Consider the following 24,216-nt stretch of genomic DNA (forward strand, 5'->3'; position numbering starts at 1 on the left):
TCTGGGCAACCTGGGCCAGGGCCTCCCCACCCTCACAGAAAAACATTTCTTCCTGACATGTCACCTCAATCTCCCCTCTTTCAACTCAAAACCGTTCCCTCTCATCCTCTCCCTGCCCTCCCTGATCAAGAGTCTCTCCCCAGCTTTCCTGGAGCCCATTTCAGGACTGGAAGCTGCTTTAAGCTCTCCCCGGGGCCTTCTTTTCTTTATAAATATTGTGTGATTGACACCCACGTCCTGAAGTGACTTCACCAATTGTGATGATTGAGGGTCATAGACTCCCTAACATGTCCACATGGGAGTTCCCTAGTGCACAGACAGAAAAGTGGGACACAGAAGCCAGGAGGGCTTGTTGTCTTCTCCAAATCTACAAAGTTTCTTTCCCCAGAGGATGGTGGAGCCCTGGAACAGCTCCCAGGGAAGCAGTCATGGTGCTGAACCTGACAATATTACAGCATCATTTGGTGAAGGTCTTCAGCCCCACGGTGTGAATGTTGGGGTTGTTCTGTGCAGGTACAGGAGTTGGACATGATGGTCCTTGTGAGTCCCTTCCAACTAAGGACATTGTGTGATTCTATGACTGTATTCTGCTTGTGGTTGGATTTGCCCAGTGACTCTGCAGTAACCTCTTCGCCTTGGCAGATGACGGTCCTCTGAGCATACACGTAGCTAAGGGAAGGGTTTTGTTTTGCCCTGGCACTTTGGAATTGCAGATGGCTGCTGATGTGGAGTTTATCCAAGTGCAAGAATGAAATACTGACCTTGTGCAGGTAGTGATGCAGGTCAGCTGCAAATATAACAGCTTCTTGCATGTTTTAATGACAGGGAGTCTGCTTTGACTTGAGAGGGTGAAGGTCAGGATATTTGGCTCTGAGATGGTGGTGTTCAGTCCTTGCTACAGAGCCGAAGCCCTCTGTTTCTCTGTTTCACAGGCCCAACTAAGATCCATTCTCTCTTCTGAGAAGCAAGTGACACAGCTGATGAGCTCCATCGACAAGGCCCAGAGGTGGGGCCAGAGTGACCGACAAGGGCAGAGGTGGCCAGAGTGGAGGAGACCTTGCAGATCTACGATGAATTACTGGGAAGTGTGAAGCAGCAGATGGACCATATCCACCAGGAAAACTCCTTGCTACATCACGTCATTTCGAACAAGACAAGGCTGATGGATGAGATCCTCTTCCTCATGGTATGTGGATTTGCAAAGACATCAATCTTCAGCCTGGTGAATGTATTAGAAAAAACTTCCAGAGAGCCTCAAATCCTCTGAAAACTGTTATAGACTAAACCATGTCAAGAAGTGCCATGTCTATTGTTTCTGTCTGCAAAGGCTACAGAGCTTCTCTGCCCTAGAAATGAGGGACTCTGTTTTCTTGATAATATAAGGGTGGCTACCCAGCTGGGATGGACTAGGGGCAGACCAGCAGCAGATGTGATGTGCAGTACCCTCACAGCAGTCCAGGGCTGTAAGAGGGGTCCCTGAAAGTTCTTTCCATGGGCAAGATGAGCTCCAAATGCTGTAAGGCCAAGGAGTTTCCAAATGCAGCTTTGCCACCTTTCACTTGGGAAGTGCTGTCTGCCTCTCACTATCAGCTTTGAGATCTTCTTATAGCAGTGCTTTTACCCTTGTACCCAAATAGCTGAGATCCTCCTGGCATTGAGCCTTCAAATTCCAGGCATCCCTCTGTCTGGTTTGGGAGTTTCTTGTGGGAAGCAGTTATCTCTGAGGGTATTTTCTTTCCTCCTCCTTTCACTTGGTTGCTCTCAGTTTATACCTTTTTACTATGGAAAAACAGGTCTCATTAGTAGCTAAAAGTCATTTCAATAGCCAGTGATCATTACCCAGGAGTACACAAGAACAGTACTTAATGAGCAATTAGAGCCAGAGCCTGCAACACCGCCCCAGGTCAAAGCGTGCTCCCATCAGCACTGATAACCTCACTGCTGGGGACTCAGAGCAGGTCCTGAGGCAGATTAAACATCTACCGTGGGAAAAGCATCCTAGGGAAGCTCTGTCTGCCTGGAGACTAGTTCTGGAAAGGCTGTTTGTCCAGGGATCCTGGTGCTTCTCTTCTCACTTCCCACTGTTTCCTCATTTGCTTTTTTTGCTGTGGACTTTATGCCTCTCTCACAATCAGCCTCTCCCACAATCGAGAGTAGAATAAGGAGCTTTTCTCTAGAGCATCTCACAGCCACAGAGACACCTGCACAGGGGCACAGCCAGTGGGAAAGCTCTTGATGAGCTCTGGGAATACGGGAAAGCAAATTATTTACAAACGTATCATACCATAAATGCAAGAACTGTGCTGAAATAGCACAGCTAATCCTCACTTCCACTGCTCACGGTGACTTCCATGGCATTGACTTTTTATTCCCGAGTAACTCAAGCTGCAGTTTCCTTACCTTTTTCTTTCTCCTGTCCACCAGTTTGGTTCTAGAACTGTTCCCAGAGTTTCTAGCCCTTCAGAAAGTCATGCTGAGGTTTGCCAGGACTTCCACTGGGACTGCTGCAGTTGTTTCTGTGCAGACCTTTGGTTTAGGTGAGCGTGGAGCAGTCTTCTTGAGGGACACACGCAGCCTGGCAACTGAAGGTAGCACTTGGCTATTTCTCACCAGCACCCTTTGGGATGGGACGAGAAAGCATGAGAAGGAATGAGGAGCTGGATGTGCTTCTACCTTTTCTTTCCTGGCTTTGTTTCCAGACCCACCTCTACCTCAGCAGGGAACACAGTGATGCCTTGAGCCAGGCAGATCTTTTCAGCCCCAGCAGAGTGAAAGCCTGCATTGCTGCAGCAGAGGCTTTATCTGCCTGCATGAATGTCCAGATACAGCCTGGTGAGTAGACAGCAAATGTTTATGGTTGCACACAGCAAAACCACTGGCTCATTCACAACCAGCCCATTCACAACCTGTGCTGTACACCCAGCACCATTCCATGCTCTCCAGCCTCTGCAGGTGTCCCTGAATCATTGAAGCTGGACGGGGTGTTCCCAGGAATTAGCTCACATGCTTTCTGGGCAGCTCTGCAGGCTGCCTGGACAAAGTAGAAAAGAAGCAGAAGGGGACACCTCCCGCTGGGTCAGGGGCTTTAAGCCCCATCCAACCTGGCCTTGAACCCCTCCAGGGATGGGGCAGCCACCACTGCTCTGGGCAACCTGGGCCAGGGCCTCCCCACCCTCACAGCAAAACATTCCTCCCTGAGATCTCATCTCAATCTCCCCTCTTGCAGCTCAAAACCATTCCCCCTCGTCCTGTCCCTGCCCTCCCTGATCCAGAGCCCCTTCCCAGGTTTCCTGGAGTCCCTTTCAGTACTGGAAGCTGCTCTAAGGTCTCCCCACAGCCTTCTCTTCTCCAGGTTGAACAACCCCAACTCTCTCAGCCTGCCCTCATATGGGAGGTGCTCCAGCCCCCCGATCATCTCCATGGCCCTAGTGTATTTGGTGTGTATTTAGGAAGCCAAGAAGCAGCACTGGCCTAGGGTTACCTGGAATGTAAAGTGCTGAGCTACAAACACTATTTCCCTGCAGTGTAACCAGAGCTGGGAGTGGGGAAACAGGTTTGCAGGATTGGTTTCTCCTGGAGATGTTGCTGAGGCTTTCAGAGTTTTCAGCAGCTTCACCTAGAAGCACAGTCATGTAGGGCTGGGAAAGCCAATGTAGCATCATCTCTGAGCATCCACGGAGAAGAGTAGTGGGGAAATTGGCTTCATTCCTAGAGAAACCCAATTCAACTCCTAGAAAAACCCAATACAAACATCCAAGCTTGGACATCCACAGGCAGGTCTACATGCACCTCCATCTGAACGCAGGCACTGGCTGGTCCAGTTGACAATGGAATTGAGACAAACTTATGGCAAGCTGCTATATGATTCCTCTAAATATCTGATGTAAGCACCATTATCTGCCATCTGTGTACAACACGCCTTTACAGCTCAGAAAGGAACTTGTTAAGAGAGGTTTAGAAATTGTGGACTCTCGGAGCAACATAATTGTTTGTACTTGAGCATGGAAAAATGATAATTCTTTGTAGCAGTATCCACTGTGGGTGTTGTTGGAGACCTGCCAGTGAGGAGGGATGTAACCCTGGCATGAAACCCTGTGCTATCCTTGTGAAGGGACTGAGTGTTTGTCCTTGACTGTGGTTGGACTGATGGATGCTTTACTTTTAAATCTAAACTCCCTCCCTCTCTGTGTTTGCTTGATACCACAGCAAATCTTTGTCCGTTTGTTGGCTTTTGGGTGGTAGTATTCATCCCAGAACTTACTAATTGACCTGTTTAATTCTCCAGTGTGCTGAGTGATGTCGGTCCACAGCCATGATGCTCATGTTGCTCCATATCATGATATCTTCTCTTTTTTTTCCTCAAGGTTACCAGAAACTGCAGGCTGTGGCTGAGCAGCTGATTATGTTTGAAACACTCAAGCAGAACTTTGAGAACTGTTTTATCAGTCACATTACAAGCATCTTTGAGCTGCAGGTAGCTCTTGCAGCTGAAAACTGTTCCCCCTCATCCTCTCCCTGCCCTCGCTGATCAAGAGCCCCTCCCCAGCTTTCCTGGAGCCCCTTTCAGCACTGAGAGGCTGTTCTAAGATCTCTCTGGAGCCTTCTCTTCTCCAGGCTGAACAACCCCAATCCTTCCTGCTCTGTGGATCTATGAAGAACCTGGTGAGTCTTAGGAAGGGGTAGAGAGAGCTTCTGTTTTAAGCAGCTTCCATGGGAGTGGGAATAGGACAGTGCTGACAGCTTTTCCCATGATGGGGTAGCAGAAGAAGCTTCTTCTGCATCCCAGGTTTTGTGGGTGTTGACCGTCCCTGCATCCCTTGGGGTGGGAAGCACTTGGCATTACTTTGTTCTGCATTGCAGGAGCTGCAGCAGCTCCCACCTCACAAAGGTGAAGGGGCACAGCACCAAGAAACAGGAACAGCACCGAGTGCTGGGGCAATTTACCCAACGCAGCCCTCCCAGTGCCACCGTCAACCAACCGCCCAGGTCCTTTTCCACTGTGCAGCTTTCCAGCCACCCTTTCCCAAACCTGGACCATTGCATGGGATTGTTGTGACCTGTCTTCGGTTGTTCAAGGCAAACCTTCTTATCAGTTCCTCACACTCGCTCATACAGTGAGGTGGTCACCACACAGCTCCTGCCATGAGCCCGGCATAGAGGGGCGTGGGATTTGCCTCACCTTCCACATCGTGTGGAACAAAAGAGTTAAAAAAGATAACATTCCCCTCACATAGCCCGCTGTTCCATGCCTGGATACAGATTCTCCTGGGGAAGTGTGGTCTTTCTCACTTAAAAACAGGAATTCCTGATAAGAGGTAAGGAATGTACTGGCAGCGAGCAAGAGTGGGGAATTCGCAGTGGGGAAGTAAACTCCCACCCATGGTTTATAAAATGATGTGATTTTCTGAAGTAGGGTGATTGCTTTATTTAAACAGAAGGAAATAACAAATATTGTGTATAGGATAAAGGGGCTTTGGTTCCTATTTGCAAAGTGGTGGATGCGCACCAAGCAAGGGACTTTAATTCTGCTGGGAGATAGAAATAAAAGGAGTCAAGTTTGTCTCCTTCCTGAACACAGCTGGGTCTGCACCAAAAGCCATTAAAATGGCTTAAACTAAAAGACGGAAGATTGAGATGATATCTTAGGGAGAAATATTTTGCTGTGAGGGTGGGGAGGCCCTGGCCCAGGTTGCCCAGAGCAGTGGTGGCTGCCCCATCCCTGGAGGGGTTCAAGGCCAGGTTTGGATCAGGTTTTGATTGGGGCTTGGAGCCCCTGATCCAGTGGGATGTGGATGGCCTTTAAGGTCCCTTCTGACCTAAACAGTTCTGTGATTCTGTCAGGGATTTTGCAGGGGCAGAGATGGCTGTTAAAGAGGTCCTTTATGGAAACAGGTTTGTTAAATAAAAGGTGGTGTAGGGCATGAGTTGCAGTATGTCTGCCTGATCCCCTTTTATTTAATGCTAAACGAGCGATTTTCTTCCACTGCTTTGTCTATCTTGAAGTGCTATGCGAGTCCCATAAAACAGAAATAATTAAAATTCCAGGAGAAAACTCAGTGTCTGTGAAACCCTTTGCAGCAACAGAAGGACACCTTGATGGCTGCAAGCACGGTTCTAAATCACCCAGATGTGTCTGCCTTGCTGGTGTTGCTCCCACGGTCAGGATGAGATGAGATGAGCTGTGGCAGTGCTGTGGTGTGCTGGCAGTGTGCTTTGCTTACTGGGGTGGGAAGAGCAATGCCAGACGGCCAAGAAGTCCAACAGCATCCTGACTTGGCTTAGCCATGGTGTGGCCAGCAGGAGCAGGGAAGGGATCATCCCCCTTAACTCGGCACTGATGAGCCCGCACCTAAAATCCTGGGTTCATGTTTGGGCTCTCAGTGCAAGAAAGACCTTCAGGGGCTGGAGTGCATCCGGAGAAGGGAACGGAGCTGGGGAAGGGTCTAGAGAACAGGGATTCTGGGAGCAGCTGAGGGACCTGGGGCTGTTTGGCCTGGAGAAGAGGAGGCTGAGGGCAGACCTTATCACTCTCTGCAGCTCCCAGAAAGGAGAGGGAAACGAGGTGGGTGGTGGGCACTTCTCCCAAGAAACAAGAGATACTATGAGAGGAAATGTTCTCAGGTTGCACCGGGGGAGGTTTAGATTGGGTATTAGGAAAGAGTTCTTTACTGAAAGTGGTGAAGCCCTGGCAGAGGCTGCCCAGGAGAGTGGTGGAGTCTGCATCCCTGGAGGGGTTCCGAAACTGTGTGGCAGTGGCATTTGGGGGTATGGTTTAGCACGGTGGGGTTGAGCTGACAGTTGGACTGGATGACCTTAGAGGTCTTTTCCAACATCAATGATTCTATGGTTCTAGTAGGCCTTAAACAGGTAGGAAGCCCCAGCAGCCAGGCAGTGCATGGACATGTCCTTCTGCTGAAGGAGCTTGGCAGCAGCAGGCACTGCAAGCGGGAATGGCCTCTCCCAGCACCTGGAGACCTTGAGAGGTACTGCTGGTATATTTTCTGCAAAATTGGTTGGCGCAGGCTCTTTGGCAGGGAAGGTTTGGCTTTGATGAAGTTCTGTGGGAACCTCATCCAAGGCCTTTCCTCAGGTTTCGCACACTCCTTGCACTGAGCTGCTGCATGGATAAAAGCCTGGGCTGCAAGGATGCTTGCCTGAGAACATCCCTCATTCCTGCTTTAAAATATCCCAGGCTCGCTCTTGGTGTCTGTGACTCTTTCACTGTTACAGTGATGAGTAGAAAGGTTTTTTAGGGTTAAATCCCTGCCCTCATAAACGGCTCACTTCTAAATATCCCACCTGATGATTTATTGCCTTGTTGCAGCATTATGGTAGAGCTTAAAAGGCAACACCCAAAGCTGTTTGTAATTAAGCCAATAATTAAGATTTTTCTCATTTTCCCATTCTGTTTTCCACACTAAAACTTAGAGGGTCGTAAAATTCTTTCCTGTTCACCCTGGGGAGACCTTTTTTCCTGGGTTTGCCAGGAAGTGAAATGATCCTCACCCATTGCAAAAGGGTGGGAAGAGGATGGTGAAGCAGCTTATTGATTTTCTCCATGCAAGGCTGAGGCTGTGAGCAGGACTGGCTGCCATCGCTCACTCTGGCTCGGCATGTAGGGCATGTGATAAAGCCTTTCCAAAGGTAAACACCCTACAGGTAGTGGCTTGAAGGAGGATATTTTGCTGGTATGAGAAGTGGAGAGCTGGCGTGACTCACCTGGCACCTCTGGGGTTAGCGGAATGATAGCAATTGTTAGAATTAATTAGAAGACAAAGAGATGTTTCCCTATTGATTTCTTTCAGTGAATATTTCTGTAATGCACATCAAAGACACTTTCCGCTTTCTGCTCAAGCCAGGCACCCAGTGTGGTAAAAACTGTTAATGTTTGAAAAGTGTATTAATTTTCAGGTGAATGTTTGGAATTTTTAAAGAATAGTTTTTGAAAAAAAAAAAGCTAAGCTCCTCCCCATCTGGATATTGCTTTATGGGGATTTAACATCAAATCTAAGCAACAAACCTTGTTCCTGAAAGTCTTGCAGGCATTTCTGCCAATTTATGCTCTTATGACGTAGGATTTTTCCCTCCCCAGACCTCAAAAGTTGGTATTAAGCATTAAATAGCAAAGGAGTGAGCATCACAGATGGGGAAACTTAAAAAAAAAAAGCCAAAAAACCCACCACCAAAAAAAAACCCAAAACAACAATAATGAAAAAGAGAACCACATCATAGAATCATGGAATGGTTTGGGTTGGAAGGGACCTCAGAGCCCATCCAGTTCCACACCACTGCCATGGGCAGGGACACCTCCCACTGGATCACGGGCTCCAAGCCTCATCCAACCTGGCCTTGAACCCCTCCAGGGATGGGGCAGCCACCACTGCTCTGGGCAACCTGGGCCAGGGCCTCCCCACCCTCACAGCAAAACATTTCTCCCTAAGAGCTCATCTCAATCTCCTCTCTTGCAGCTCTAAACTGTCCCTGCTATCCCTGATCAAGATCCCCTCTCCAGCTTTCCTGGAGCTCCTTTCAGGACTGGAAACTGCTGTAAGATCTCCTTGGAGCCTTCTCTTCTCCAGGGTGAACAACCCCAACTCTCTCAGCCTGTCCTCATACAGGATCATCTCTGTGGCCTCCTCTAGACTCGCTCCAACAGCTCCATGTCCTTCCTGTGCTGAGGACTCCAGAACTTAATGCAGGGCATCTGGTGAGGTCTCACGAGAACAGCGTAGAGGGGGCAGAATCCTCGCCCTTGCCCTTCTGGCAGGTGGTGAGAAGGCAGATAGAAAATGAGAGCAAAATCTGCATCCCCCCGTATCTGGATCCAACAGGAAAAGACCAATCCATGCATATGATCTAGCATGAAAATCATAATTTAAATCTGTTAAAATTATCAAAGGAACTGTAGAGGCCAAGAGGTATGGAGATACCTAATCACATACCAACATTCCGTGCAGATCTTCAGGTAAGCTTAGAGAAGCAGATGGGGACCAGGCAGCAATCTCGATGGAGTGTCTCTAGGAACAGAGAAGGCCAGGAGGACACATGGGACAAAGGTGACACTGTCAAGGTAAGGAGCTGAGGTTTTTCCAAGAGTTCACATGTCCCATAGGGGCTGTGCCATTGCTTCAACCCATCTCATTGTCCCTTCTCTAGTCTGTGTACCTGGAGCAGAAGCAGAGATGTTCTGCGCTGCTGAGCTGTCTTAGATATCAATTCAGATGGACATAAACACCTACTCAGGTGTCCTCAGTGCGTGCTAGGAGGTTTTTCTAACAAGCCTAATGGCTTCTAAACAGATGTTGGAACAGGTGCTGAGAGAGCTGCAACCCATTTGCACTGCAGAGCAGCAGTTCATTGAGAAGTTCTTCCAGCTGGGCCGAGACACTGCAGCCCTGCAAGTGTGGGAGGTAAGTGTGAGCACTGTGTCTTCTCCAGTCCCATTAACCAGTCCTCCCTCCAGCTTGATACAAGCTTCAGAAGGTATGGTGGAGTGGCTGCTTACCTCTAACGGACATTTGAGCTCTCCTAGGCTCTCGTCCTCTAGCAACTGTCAGAGGTGTCAGGGGTGCAGAAGCTTAAGACCTCCTAATGACAGAAGACAATTAAATTGAACTTAATTGGTAGGTCCAGCAAAATCACAGGGTCTCTAACTGTTAAACACGGGACCCCGCAGAATCATAGGATGGTTTATGTTGGAAGGGGCCTCAAAGTCCTTCCAGTTCCAACCCCTGCCATGGACAGGGACAACTGCCACTGGATCAGAGGCTCCAAGCCCCATCCAACCTGGCCTTGAACCCCTCCAGGGATGGGGCAGCCACCATTTCCCTGGGCAACCTGTGCCAAGACCTCCAATATGAAGCAGCAGAATGAAACCCAGATATCGAGTTTTTCTCTCTGAAGGAGGGCAGGTAGTTGATAATTTCCCTTCTATTCATTCTTTCAAGCATCTGCCACTAAGAGAGGAGAGACCATGGCATCTCCAGAGGACCAAGCAGAGCCTCCTAGTTCTGCCTCTCCCCAGCACGTTGACTATGCTTTTGTGTGGTTCAGAAAGGAAGGGTTATGTTTCATGGAGAGTTCTATGTTTTGACCAGTTTTATTTCCTTAGTAGACGTGGTTGGACTAGATGATCTAAGAGATCTTTTCCAGCCTAGTGATTCTATGATTCTACAAATGTCATAAAGTGAAAATATCCCATGGAGCAGAAATCTTACAAAAAAGATCAGCGTAAAAACACTGCAATCATAGAATTACAGAATGGTTTGGGTTGGAAGGGACCTCAAAGCCCATCCAGTTCCATCCCCTGCCATGGGCAGGGACACCTCCCACTGGATCAGGGGCTCCAAGTCCCATCCAGCCTGGCCCTGAACCCCTCCAGGGATGAGGCAGCCACCACTGCTCTGGGCAACCCGGGCCAGGGCCTCCCCACCCTCACAGCAAAACATTTCTCCCTAAGATCTCATCTCAATCTCTCCTCTTGCAGCTTTAAACTGTTCCCCCTCTTCCTGTCCCTGCCCTCCCTGATCCAGAGCTTCTCCCCAGCTTTGCTGGAGACCCTTTCAGCACTGGAAGCTGCTCTAAGGTCTCCCCACAGCCTTATAAGATCTTATAAGATCTTATAAGAGGTCTTCGGAGCAGTGGCAGCCAAAGAGCAACTCCCCCCACAACAGCAAGGCATATTGGTAGGGAGAGAGGGGTTGGGAGAGCAAGGCAGGTATCTTTTAGTATATCCCTGTGTTGTCCCAGCTGGTGCCAGTGGAGTTGTCACAACTGTTTGCCAGTGGAGAGACCCTGCCTGGAGGGGCCATGGTGGGCTGCAGAAGTGACAGCTCCAAGCTCATGAACCACAGGTCACAAGGTGGTGTAGATGAGACTGGGGTGACCCACTGAAGAGCAGCTTATAAAGCCATGGGTGCAGCACCCTCCAGGCTCCAGCCACGTTCTCCGCAAAGTAGGTGAGAGAGCAAATGAAGCTAATGAACAGGGATCAGCATTTGCTTTACAGATAGTTAATCCCTCTGGTACTGGAAGAAGTCAGATGGTTCAACTGAAACACCTTAATGACATGTTTACTACCACATGTGAGAAGGACCCCTCTGTTCTGCGTGCACAATGAGCTCCTCAAGCTCTCACCCTCTCCAGACCAGCTGGCAAGTGGCTGGCAGTGTGGTGAGCCATGCTTTCACTCAGCAGGCTGAGCGTGTTCTGTGCTGCTCTGGCACCCAGGTCAAAATCGGATTCGAACAGGGCTGGGCTTGGATGTCTCTGCACCCTTTTGGGTAAATAGTTGCTAAATGTCATGACCTCAACACTCTGCAAGGCAAGGTGGTTGAAGAGAGAAGCAGCTGAGGGACCTGGGTCTGTTTAGTCTGGAGAAAAAGGAGGCTGAGGGGAGATCTCATCGCTCTCTGCAGCTCCCAGAAAGGAGATTGTGGTGAGGTGGGTGCTGGGCTCTGCTCCCAAATAACAAATGATAGGACAAGAGGAAATGGCCTCACATTGTGCTAGGGAAGTTTCGAATTGGAGATTAGGGAGAATGTCTTTACCAGAGGGGTGGTGAAGCCCTGGCAGAGGCTGCCCAAGGCAGTAGTGGAGTGTCCATCCCTGGAGGGGTTCAAAAACCATGTGGCCATGGCACTTCAGGACATGGTTTAGCAGGCGTGGTGGGGCTGGGCTGATGGTTGGATTGGATCAGTTGAGAGGCCTTTTCCCACCTTAGTGATTCTAAGATTCCATGATGCTCATCTGAGCTCTTGGTTAAACTCTCCACTGGTAACCAAAGACTAACTGCATCTGCATCTCATGTCCCTCCTGACGCCACCTCCAGAGTCTTCTGTCCATATTTGATTTGTTCCTTTCTTTTAAGTCAATAGTCTGTCCTCAGCATATCTGAAGGTGAACGCAGATATGGTCATGATGGAAAATTTTTACCACATTCACTGCTTCCTGTGCCAAAAGAAAATCCACTGCCTGGAGGCCAAGAAAAGAGAAGCCAAGCAAAGGTATAGTGAGCACATGGAGAAATATGTCGTCAAATACCTGGGCCAGCCACTGGAGACTCTCAATGTGAGTACAGGATAAACTGAGTTTGTCTGGTTCTCAAAAGGCAACTGTGCTTCCCACAATTAGGAATTAACTAGTGTTCAAATCCCCCCTTCCCATATCCAGTCTGGGTTATATTAGTGTATTGTCACGTTTCCAGGGAGGTGGTTGACTCCCCATTCCTAAAGGTATTTAAAAGAAAGGTAGACAAGGTACTTAAGGGTATGGTTTAGTGGCAGATAGGTATGGTTGGACTCTATCTCAGAGGTCTCTTCCAACCTGATGAGTCTGTGATTTCTAGTGTTCTCACACCTCCCGTGACTGCTTGCTGCTGGGTTTCACCACGCAGCGCACCCCCAGCAAGAAACAAGGCTTGGCAGCATCAGGTGCTGGTACCCTGCGACCTCCACGCAGCACTGTGAGGACCCGTTCAGGCCCCCACTCCAGATTGCGTGCCTGTGTCTGGCATATGATTGTTCCTTTTTGCACGACTGCCTGGACTAATAAGTCTAACGCAGCTTCATGCTTCCCAAGTGGCCACTTCGTTAACTGAGCTAAGAGCATCTGGCTTTGCTAACTCCAACAGACATCCCCCTTCCTCCCAGAGATGATGGCTACTCCCGAGACCCTTCCTCATCTGCTCCTCTCCTCATGCTGACCTAAAATGTCTCACAGAATGAGATCAGCTTGAATTATTCATAGGGCTTGTTACTTTCAATTTGTTTCCAGTCTTTGCTGTCAAACACCTTGTAGGTTTGACTGGAATATCAGCTTGGTGTCTCATGCTACCTGCAGCCTGGCTATGTTAATGGCTTCAAATCCTTCCTCTGTGCAGGAAAGAATAATTTCGCTGCTCACAGCAAAAGCAAAATGAGTAACATATGAGGGTGCTTGAATTGCACACTGCTCAGGGATCCCTGGAGTCCTCACATGGCCTTCTCTAGTGCAGCACAGAGCTCTTCTGGCTTGAGCACAATTCACTGACATCAAGAGAAGATGCAAAGTGGCCTAAATAATGTAGGAGCCCATTTCCTTTTTTGAAAACCGCTTATCTACTTCAGACCATCTTTCCCTTTGAAAATTCTGAGGATTTAGGGTATTTCTTCACAGCAAAATTGCATTGAAAATATCCAAGACAGCACATGGACTGTATGAAGAGGAGGGTAGACAGCAGATCGAAGGAAGTGGCTATTCCCTGTGGGATACCAGGTCCAGGGTTCCTGTAGGGTACACAATCTCCAATACTTCAGATCCCCTATGATTTTCACTTAATTAGAAATGGAAACTGAGGAAAGTGGTCGGTTTTCAGCCCTGATCATAGAATGGTTTAGGCTCAAGGGGTGAAAGAAGAAGAGGTCATCTTTCATCTAGCGTACAGCAAGCAAGAGCTGAGGAAAGTCATTGAGAAATACCCTGGCAAGGAAGTAAAATGAGCCCTTGAGACCCTCTACAGAAAAATCCACAAGTATCTCTCTGCAGAGGAAAACCTTTTGCCGGTAATTGGAGCAGGATCTGGATGTCATAGAATCAGAGAATGGTTTGCATTGGAAGGGACATTAAAGCCCATACAGTTACCACCCCTGACATGGGCAGGGACATCTCCCACTGGATCAGGGGCTCCAAGCCCCATCCAACCTGGCCGTGAGCCCCTCCAGGGATGGGGCAGCCACCACTGCTCTGGGCAACCTGGGCCAGAGCCTCCCCACCCTCACAGCAAAACAGTTCTTCCCAAGATCTCATCTCAATCTCTGCTCTTTCAGCTCAAAACCATTCCCCTCATCCTATACCTGTGCTCCCTAATCAAGAGTCCCTCCTCAGCTTCAATACCATGATGTTATGCAGTTCAGGACTGCTGAGCAGTTGTAGCTGTCACACGCTGATTAAGAGAGCTGGTGGTCTGTTTTTCTGCAGGTGGTGTGGCACGCTATAGAGCAGGAGTTCATATGCCAGTACCAAGAGTTTGAGGATCTGATCCAACGCTGTTATGCAGGATCAGGGATTGCCATGGACTTCACTGTGGAGGACTTGCTGAGCTACTTCAACTCCATCACTCTGTCCAGTGTATAAAGACAACTCTCTGGATGTCTGCTGGGAGCAGCTAAGGACCCTTGTCTGCAGCTATGCCTTTAAGGAGCTAAACTCAAACCCCTTCCCAAGCTGAAGTCTTACATATGGGGGTCCCATCCTGAACTTAATGCTAAAGAGCCTCCAACTTGTTGGTCTTAGGCTAGATCTCCCTTGGGCAAACAGTTCTTGGACATGAACCTCAGCTTCCCTGCTCCAAAAGACCATTACACAGCTAGTAGAAACCCCTTCCCAAGCCTCAGGTTTCTGCCAAAGCAAGTGCTGGTGTTGTACCTTTTCAGCAGGTCACTTCTCAGTGTAGTTGAACAGTGAAAGGTGTCTTCTCTCCGTTAACTTTTTCTTTTTTATCTGCTCTCAGATTTCACAGTGAACTTGTGCTGAAACACGGGGATACGTGTAGTGTTACTATATCCAGGTATCAGAACATGCACTGTTGCTCTGCCAGCCCTTTGGTACAAACAGATGAAAGTTCATAAACAGTTTTATTGCTTTTAGATAGGGAAGGATTTACTTGCCTGCGAACTAGAGTGGAGCAAACACTTCATTTCTAAAGATCCACGCTGCTCTGTCAAGGAGTTGCCAATTCTCTGTTTTCTTATGAAGCATTTTCTATGTTGAGATCACAGCTTGCTAATAGACTTTTTTGTTGGAAACATGTCTTCTGTATTTTGTGATGACAATCACAGGATTAACGTGCTGTCCATTATAAACTTCTCTCTGAAAAAAACAACAAACATGTAAATAGTGATGACACAGGGTCAAGGACCATGATACAAGTTTACAAGCTGAAGACCAGACCAATAGGGTTATAGGCCAGGTAAAGGTACACCTGATTGTTCTCCTGGTTGGAGATCAGCACCTCTACGTCAAAACTCAGGTACAGAATGAATACCCTGAGAAGAGCTTAAATATACTCCAGAGCCCATGGATGTAGGTGTAAGCACCCAGATGAGGCTGGTAAGGGCTATTAAGGCCATTTGGTGCCCTCAATATTCAACAAGGCCAAGTGCTGGTCTTGCACTTGGGTCAAAACAACCCTATGCAGTGCTTCAGGCTTAGGGAAAAGTGGCTGAAAAGATGCCTCCTGGAAAAGGATCTGGGGCTGTTGGTCGACAGTGGCTGAACACAAGTAAGCAGTGGCCCAGAAGACCAACAGTGTTCTGGCTTGGATCAGCCATGGTGTGTCCCGCAGGAACAGGGGAGGAGTCATTCCCCTGGCCTTAGCGTTATTGAGGCCACACCTTGAATCCTGGGTTCAGTTTTGGGCCCCTCGGTACAGGAAAGAAATTGAGGGGCTGGAGCGCATCCAGTGAAGGGAAGGGGCTGGGGAACAGGGTTTCTTTAGCCTCAAGGAGGCTGAGGGGAGACCTGAAAGAAGGTTAGAGTGAGGTGGGTGCTGGTCTCTTCTCCCAGGTAACAAGTGATAGGACAAGAGGAAATGGCCTCAAGTTGTGCCAGGGGAGGTTCAGATGGGATATTAGGGAAATTTTCTTTCTTGAAAGGGTTCTCGGGCACTGGCACGGCTGCCCAGGGCAGTGATGGAGTCCCCATCCCTACGGGGATATAAAAGACAGGCAGGCGAGGCACTCAGGGATCTGGTTTAGTAGTGGACAGGGACAGTTGGACAAAATGATCTCAAAGGTCTTTTCCAACAAAATGATTCTATGATTTGCCTCCAAGATCTCCCGTGCAACGCGCTGACACCTTATTGCCCTGGGAGACACTTGCTGTTCCTGGGAGCACCAAAAGCTCCGACTCATAAAATGTGGATGAGCTGTAGGTGCTGTGTAACAGAAAGAAATGGGGATAAAATATCCAGACTTTTTTTCTAGGATTTTTCAAGCTACTCAGTGTAGCTGACTTCCAGGTCCTTTGGGTCAAGGTACGCCTCTGCGGGGAGCAATGCGCAGAGCTCCTGTTCCTAATCTCACTGCCTTCCCCCACCATTCTCCTGTGACGTTGCTGCTCGCACAGGTTGACTCCAGGCAGCAGGAAGAGGACGGTCGGCCATAAGGTAACCACTCGGCACCGGCTTGCTCAAGTGTTCATCCTCTTTTGTAGGTAAATCAGCCAATATTTGCAGTGTGATTCCCTCTCAGTTGTTTTCTGAAGGGCTCGTGTGGAAGGGGAGAGCTGTATTGGTGGGCTTTGAGAGGCAGGAGGTGGGAGCTGCGGGCTGTGACACGAGGGCTCTGCAACTTGGGAGCACCCTGGAAAGCTTCCTAAGCCCAGGCCATGCTGCAGCTCAGGCTCAGGAATGAGGGCGTCCTGCTCCAAGCAGGCTCCCCTGACTGGGGTGAGCAGATGCCCCAAGGCAACAGTGCCTGGTTTTATCCTGACTTTGCTCCTGTGTCAGTGGGGCTTTGAAATCTCTCCTTAATAGGCAATTCAGAGACTCACAGAATGATTTGGGTTGAAAGGAACCTAAGAGCCCTTCCAGTCCCAAACCCCTCTCACTGGATCAGGGGCTCCAAGCCCCATCCAACCTGGCCTTGAACCCCTCCAGGGATGGGGCAGCCACCCCTGCTCTGGGAAACCTGGGCCAGGGCCTCCCCACCCTCACAGCAAAACATTCCTCCCTAAGATCTCATCTCAATCTCCCCTCTTTCAGCTGAAAAATGTTCTCCCCTGTCCTCTCCCTGCACTCCCTGATCCAGAGCCCCTCCCCAGCTTTCCTGGAGGTCTCCCCACAGCCTTCTCTTCTCCGGGCTGCACAACCCCAACTCTCTTAGCCTGGCCTTATAAGAGAGGTTCTTCAGCCCTCAGATCATCTTCGTGGCATCCTCCAGGCTCACTCCCACAGCTCTTGCCTTCCTCCTCAAAGCCCATCCAGTTCCAATTCCCCCTGCCATGGGCAGGGACACCTCCCACTGGATCAGGTTGCAACCTGGCCTTCAACATCTTCAGGGATGGGGTGTTGATGATCAGGGGTTCAGGGATTGTCAGAGGGTCACTGGGTCATCAAAGAAGGATGTAGAGTGGTCCTGCTCTGGTGCAGTTGGGGATGAAGTGGAGCAGAAACATGAGAAGTGAGTCACTGAAATATTTACAGCACTCTCAATTTGTCTAAATCCAATTTTCCCTGCCAAACCACCACGTTGCCATCCCAGAGCCCTTGACCGTTCGTCTGTTGGGCTGAGTTCCACAGTGCAGCCATGCTGGTGGTGAGTTCCCGTCCTCTTGGTGCTTGTCAAGGACACAGTCACTCCTCATGGTCTGTGTCTTATAGCTACATTATATAGGCACTAAAAGGGATTCCTTGCTGTTCCTGCAAGAAAGTGATGCAGCAGTTTTTCATGGGGACAGCAAGCAGCTGCTTCAGCCCCGGTGTCCCCTTCTCCCAGAAATGTTCTTCCCTCGGCATTTCCTACTGCACTGCCAGGGCCTGGTTTGTCTTCATACCACCTGGATCAGTGTCTGCACTTGAACATGAAGGAGGTTGGGAGGGCACCGGAGGGGTGGAGGGAAGGATCGCACGCATGGTCCATCCTTGCAGCACACAGGGTTTTGTGCACTGGGAGCTCAGCATCTTGGTGACACCAGCCCTCAGAGAGGTCAGCCATTTAGTCCCCCCAGCCAGAGGCTCTGACATCAGTCCCATCAGAGAAAGAAAGCTGAAGTCTGAGGCCTTTCTAGGGAGGAGAATTTATTTCTTCTGTACTTGTGCCACCTACAGGCCAAAAGAAAACCATTTTTGAGCTCCATTCACAGCTACCTGGACCATTTCCCTGAGCAGCTGGGCACTCCAAACCTTCATCTTCTGTTGTTTTGCTTGCTGGTTCCCAGCCCTGAGATGTCCTGGAAGGAGCATATGAATCTACCCCCATGTTTCATCCAGCGTCTGGACCACCTTGTGTTGACTGTGAAGAGTATTGAGGACACTGTGACCTTTTATTCCAAAGTCCTGGGCATGGAGGTGGTGACTTTCAAGGTAACATGAAGTATGGGGTCCTCTCAGGTCTAGGGAAGCTGGAACTGCAGTTCTGGGCCTGTTGCTGGTCCTTGTGGATCTGTGATAAGGTCTCTGGGTCATATCCTTGGAGTGGGGATGGTAAGACCAGCATAAGCTGCAGGCCATCAAGCTCTGATCTTCAACAGAGTCAAGCTGAGTCAGAGGGAAAGTCCAAACCATGCTGCAGAAGGAGTCAAACAGACAAAAAGACAGAAAGGTTCTTCAAAAAACAATTTCTAGGACTGAAGGAGGAGAACCCTCAAGCCCATACATCCTCTATAGATGGCTGACAGGCTCTTGGTTTGATATTTTCATTGGCAAAGAGAGGAAAAGGTGATTAACACTTTCAGAGCAGCTCCAACTCATCTCCTGCTCAAGCTTCAGGCCACTTGGGCTGTTTTGGATGTACATACTGCACCTTTTTAATTTCCAAACTTATGTCCTTCTCTTCTGCTCCACCAGGTCCCTTAAAAGCAGTTGCACTCACATCCCAAGGCTAGAGTGAGTTTCAGTTTGTTCTTCAGGGTGGCCAGTCAGTGTCCTGCATATCCACAGGGTCTGAGGATGCAGCTTCCCTAGGAGGCTGCAGAAGTCTCCCCGAGACAAAACATCTTTCCTCACCCTATTCCCATCACCTCTTCTTTGGTCCCACTGTGGGATACTCCACATTTCCAGAGATATCATGGGAGCTCACAGTGGCCAGTTCTTGTCCTCGGTTGTTACAGCAAGATCCCAGAGCTAGCAGAACTACAGCCAGGTCTCCACGACTTTTAGAACAACACAAGTGAGTGGATGCTGAAGGTTTCCAGCCCAATAAGCCCCACTGCATTTTGATTCTTGTCTTTGGGGACAGGGAAATCGTAAAGCTTTACATTTCGGCAACCAGAAGTTTAACCTGCATGAAGCTGGGAAAGAGTTTGAACCCAAGGCTCGGCACCCAATCCCCGGCTCTGCAGATATCTGCCTTATCACACAGGTGCCCTTGGACCAGCTGCTGGACCATCTGATGGTGAGGACAGTGTAAGGAGGCATGAAGTTGGAGCAAAAATTCAGTGTCTGTATTTTGGGGAATGTCAGAATTGTCTCATCCGACAGCTCATGTTTTCAAGGTTGGGGGGAAGAGTGCACAATCCCCTAATAAGACTACCTTAAGCATTAAAACCCTGCCCTTATGTATCTTCCCAGGCCTGTGGGGTGACCATTGAAGAAGGTCCTGTGGCCAGAACTGGTGCTGTGGGTCCAATAACATCCATCTACTTCCGAGACCCTGATGAGAATCTGATCGAGGTTTCCAGGTACAACGCAGATGGAACTGCAGCCAGCGGAGGGCAGCCCTAACCACAACCCATACTCTGTGTCCCAGCAGGAGAAAGGATGCAGCAGCCAGGCTTTGGATGGCCAGTGTCAGTTTCAAGCTGTTATTTTGCAAAGGTAGTAAAAGTCTCAAATTCCAGCCATAAATGAGGGCTGAATGGACTGTGAGAGCTTCCTCAAGGCAGCCTGCTCAGGTCTCACCCCAGGATGCGAATCCTACTTCTATGAATCACCATCAGTGGAAACTTCATGACCTTGTTGGAAGACCTGCCCTGCTACTGCTGCACTACTCTTGTTGGGATATTTCTCCTAACATCTCACACCTTTTTCTGCTGCAGTTGAAGTGCCTCATTTCTACACTGACCTGAACACAAAGAACCTGTCATTCCTCTCCCCTTAATAGTTACTTCTACACAGCTGAAGATTCTTGATTCCCTTCTCCATCTGCCTGCTTGGATTGACTCAAGCAGGCAGGCACTGGTGGTTTTCACACCAAGCCAGTTGTTTAAATCCAGCTGTGACTATTGAAACCCTCTTCCTGCCCGGAAACTGGGCTCAGTGTCTGGCACACAAAGCACTGCTGAGGCTCTATGCCTCGTTCTCAGCTCTGCATGAATCATTATAGGGTTCCAGGATGGTAAAAAGCAGAGATTAGATGGCTGCATGGAGGGGAGGAGAGTGTCCACAGTCAGTGAGTTCACTGAGATTCATGCAGGGATGAGAGGAAAATAAAGTGCTAAGAAGACGCTGGCATCAGGCAGAAAATATTGACTTCTCCTTGAAGCCCAACCCGGTTGTCCTCCTTTCCCAACGAGGCAGCCAGTGGGCTTTGCTTTGGCCCTTGCACCAGCTAGAAGTGCCTGGCCTGCACAGCCCAACTGCTGAGGAAGGATGCAACTTTGGAGTTGCTTCTCCTTTCCATCCCTATTTGTGACACATTCCTGTGGACTGGTAATCTCAGTCATTCCTTTTTGGAACAGAAGCCTCTGTGCAGACTTGGCCCTCCCATGGCAATATAGAATCATCAAATAGTTCGGCTAGGAAGGCATCTCAAACCCATCCAGTCCAAACCCCTGCTGTGGGCAGGGACACCTCCCACTGGATCAGGGGCTCCAAGCCCCATCCAACCTGGCCTGGAACACCTCAGATGGTTGGGGCAGCCACCACTGCTCTGGGCATCCTGGGCCAGGGCCTCCCCACCCTCACAGTAAAACAGTTCTTCCTAAGATCTCATCTCAGTCTCCCCTCTTGCAGTAGAAAACCATTCCCCCTCATCCTCACCCTGCACTCCCTCATCCAGAGCCCCTCCCCAGCTTTCCCCGAGCCTCTTTCAGTCCTGGAAGCTGCTCTAAGATCTCCCCACAGCCTTCTCTTCTCCAGGCTAAATAACCCCAACTCTCTCAGCCTGTCCTCATATAGAAGGTGCTCCAGCCCTCGCATCATCTCCATGGGCTCCTCTGAGCTTGCTCCAACAGCTCCATGTCCTTCCTGTGCTGAGGACTCCAGAACTGGGACAGAATCACCTTCTTCCACTTCAGTGTGTCCAGAGGTCCAGAGCTTGGGAGACTCTCTGGACCAGAGAGAGGAAGACCACCACTCTTGCCTTCCTCTGCTCAGAAAAGGTGTCCAAAATCAGTCCAGGAGCACTAGTAAGGAGCTGCCTGCATGGAGTGAGGAGGGGCTGGGCTCATCCCTTTAAGGAGAAAAGTGTGTCAGCAGAGTTGGAGTGGGGTCTACTGCAGCAGAATCCACTGTGACCGTGACTGATGGCATTCAGTTACTTTTAGGACTGTCCTAAGTTTTGTTATTACCTTAATTCCATATATATATATATATATATATATATATATAAAACAACCATTTCTTCAATTATATAAAAAGCATAAAACAATAAGGAAGGACTTGGGGGTTTTCAGGGAGAGCAGTTCCCCAGTGGGCCACACTGAGGTAGCAATGTTACAGACACGGAAAGGGAGTGAGGACTCTTCTGACCTCTCCAGTCAATATCTTCTTTAAAACTGAAATAATCGCTGAGTTGTACTATTTTTTTTTTCCTGCTGGCGTTTCCTGAGAAGTCCAAAATTCTCCATGTTGCAGAAAGCCCTAAAAACTCCAGTGCTCCAGATGGTTGAGCGGGTGGTTCTTGTAAGGGATGAAAGCTCCTTTCAGCCCAAGTTGAACCATTTGTGGTAACTAAAGGCAAAGGTTGTCATGAGACAAAGGAACAGGCAGCTCAGAACCTTCAACTTTGTGAAGGGACCCTGGGACAGGGCCCAAGGGAGGGGTCCCCAAGGAGTGACCCCAGGGGCAAATCCCAGGGAGAGACACCAGGGAGGGTACCCAGGGAGAAACACTAAGGAGGGACCCTAAGGAGGGACTCCATGGAGAGAAGCCAGGGAGAGACACCAGGGAAGGACCCCAAGGAGGGATCTCAAGGAAGGATCCCAGGGAGGGACCCCAGGAGGAACCTCAAGGAGACACCGCAGGGAGGACTCCAGGACGGACCCCAGGGAGAGACACTAAGGAAGGACCCCGAGGAGGAACCCTAAGGAGGAACTTCAGGGAGGGACCAGGGAGGAGCCCCGGGAGAGGAGGCCGGAGCCCCTGCGGGCTGCTGTCCAGGGTGCTGAGCGGCCGCGGCCAGTCCGGCCCGGAACCCGCGAGGGGGTCCTGACATGGTAGAGGGACAGGAACCATGGGAGAGGGGCAGATACCGTGGGAGAGGGACAGGAACCATGGGAGAGGGGCAGGGACCGTGGGAGAGGGACAGGAACCATGGGAGAGGGGCAGTGACCATGGAGAGGGACAGGAACCATGGGAGAGGGGCAGGGACCGTGGGAGAGGGGCAGGGAACATGGGAGAGGGGCAGGGACAGTGGGAGAGGGACAGGAACCATGGGAGAGGGGCAGTGACCATGGAGAGGGACAGGAACCATGGGAGAGGGGCAGGGACCGTGGGAGAGGGGCAGGGAACATGGGAGAGGGGCAGGGACAGTGGGAGAGGGACAGGAACCATGGGAGAGGGGCAGGGACCGTGGGAGAGGGACAGGAACCATGGGAGAGGGGCAGGGACCGTGGGAGAGGGGCAAGAAACATGGGAGGGGGACAGGAACTGTGGGAGAGGGACAGGGACCATGGGAGAGGGGCAGGGACCGTGGGAGAGGGGCAGGGAACATGGGAGAGGGGCAGGGACAGTGGGAGAGGGACAGGAACCATGGGAGAGGGGCAGGGACCGTGGAAGAGGGGCAAGAAACATGGGAGGGGGACAGGAACTGTGGGAGAGGGACAGGGACCATGGGAGAGGGGCAGGAACCGTGGGAGAGGGGCAGAGACCGTGGAATAGGGGCAGTGACCATGGAGAGGGGCAGTGACCTTGGAATGGGCAGTGACGATGGGAGAAGAATGCTGCCCACAGGAGAGGGATGGTGCCCACGGAGAGAGATGGTGGCCACGGGAGAGGGAAGGTGACCATGGGACAGGGACAGTGACCACGGATGGTTCCTGACACGGGGGAGGGTGCTGACACAAGAGAGGGATGGTGCCCACATCATTGGGACAGTGCCCACTGGAGAGGAACACTGCCCATGGGTGGATCCTGCCACTGGGAGAGGGACGGTGCCCATGGGAGACAGACAATTCCCATGGAGAGAGACAGTGCCCATAGGTGGGTTCTGCCTGCACATGGGTCCTGCTAAGCTCGGGTGCAGCCCATGGGAGAGGGACCCTGCCCACAGCTGAATCCTGCTATAGATGTGTCCTGCCCAAGGGAGATGGATGGTGACCATAGGTGGATCCTACCGACATGTGGTTCCTGTCCACTGGAGAGGGACAGTGTCCACGGGTGGATCCTGCCCAAGGGTAGGTCCTGCACACAGGAGAGGGACAGTGCCCATGGGTAAGTTCTGCCCATGAGTGGGTCCTGCCCATGGGAGAGGGCTGGTGGCCGCCTGCTCCCACCAGCTCTGCCTCAGCTTTCCTTTACTTTCTACCAGCCAGGACTTCTCTCTGGCCAAGTGCTGTGCCAGCAGAGCCCTATTCATTTCTGATGTGAGTTTATAGTTATTGATTGATTGCTAGCACGGATTCTGCTGGGCTCTGCACTGCAAGTGTCCTTTCATTCACTGAACTTGCCACTGTAAATATGTTTGTGGAGGATCATTTCCTTTTCATAATTTTAAATGTCATTTATCTTGGAACATCAGTAGAAAAAAAAGACAATAGTTCTTTTCTTAGTAAGCCTGAGGGAAAGTTAGGGACTTCGGTGGGACCACTTTAATTGCTGGATGCCCTCAATTTCACACAAGCTGCTCTATAATTTTCAAATGTCATATTTTAACTTGGCACTTTAAAGACCTTTTTTCCCTTGTCAATGGCTTGGCCGTCCTAATTAGTTAAGGACACGACACTTTTGAAACCAGAAATAGTAAGCTAGACACTTTCCTGGGCTGGGATATTGGATGTGTTTTCAGGGTCCGAGGCTTTTGGAGGAGAAAAATTATCTGAGGGCTGGAGCACCTCTGCTATGAGGACAGGCTGAGAGAGTTGGGGTTGTTCAGCCTGGAGAAGAGAAGGCTGTGGGGAGACCTTGGAGCAGCTTCCAGAGCTGAAAGGGGCTCCAGGAAAGCCAGGGAGGGGCTCTGGATCAGGGAGAATGGGGACAGGATGAAGGGGAAGAACTTAGAGCTGCAAGAGGGGAGACTGAAATGAGATGTTAGGAAGAAATGTTTTGCTGTGAGGGTGGGGAGGCCCTGGCCTGGGTTGCCCAGAGCAGTGGTGGCTGCCCCATCCCTGGAGGTGTTCCAGGCCAGGTTGGATGGGTCT

The 24,216-nt window shown here is 50.2% G+C and overlaps 1 protein-coding gene and 1 pseudogene across 1 annotated transcript; both read left to right on the forward strand.

Annotated features, from left to right (window-relative positions):
* Positions 1 to 14,835, forward strand: part of LOC104066248 (exocyst complex component 1-like) — a 29,979-nt pseudogene extending 15,144 nt beyond the window's left edge.
* A 1,698-nt stretch (positions 14,836 to 16,533) lies between these two features.
* On the forward strand, positions 16,534 to 21,045 carry GLOD5 (glyoxalase domain containing 5). The gene is made up of 3 exons (XM_054075732.1): positions 16,534 to 18,061; positions 18,936 to 19,091; positions 19,268 to 21,045. Exons 1-3 carry the CDS (start codon positions 17,924 to 17,926, stop codon positions 19,418 to 19,420), a joined length of 447 nt encoding a protein of 148 aa, XP_053931707.1. The 5' UTR covers positions 16,534 to 17,923; the 3' UTR covers positions 19,421 to 21,045.
* Positions 21,046 to 24,216: the final 3,171 nt, after the last annotated feature.

The sequence above is a fragment of the Cuculus canorus genome, chromosome 10, assembly GCF_017976375.1.
Source record: "Cuculus canorus isolate bCucCan1 chromosome 10, bCucCan1.pri, whole genome shotgun sequence".
NCBI lineage: Eukaryota > Metazoa > Chordata > Aves > Cuculiformes > Cuculidae > Cuculus > Cuculus canorus.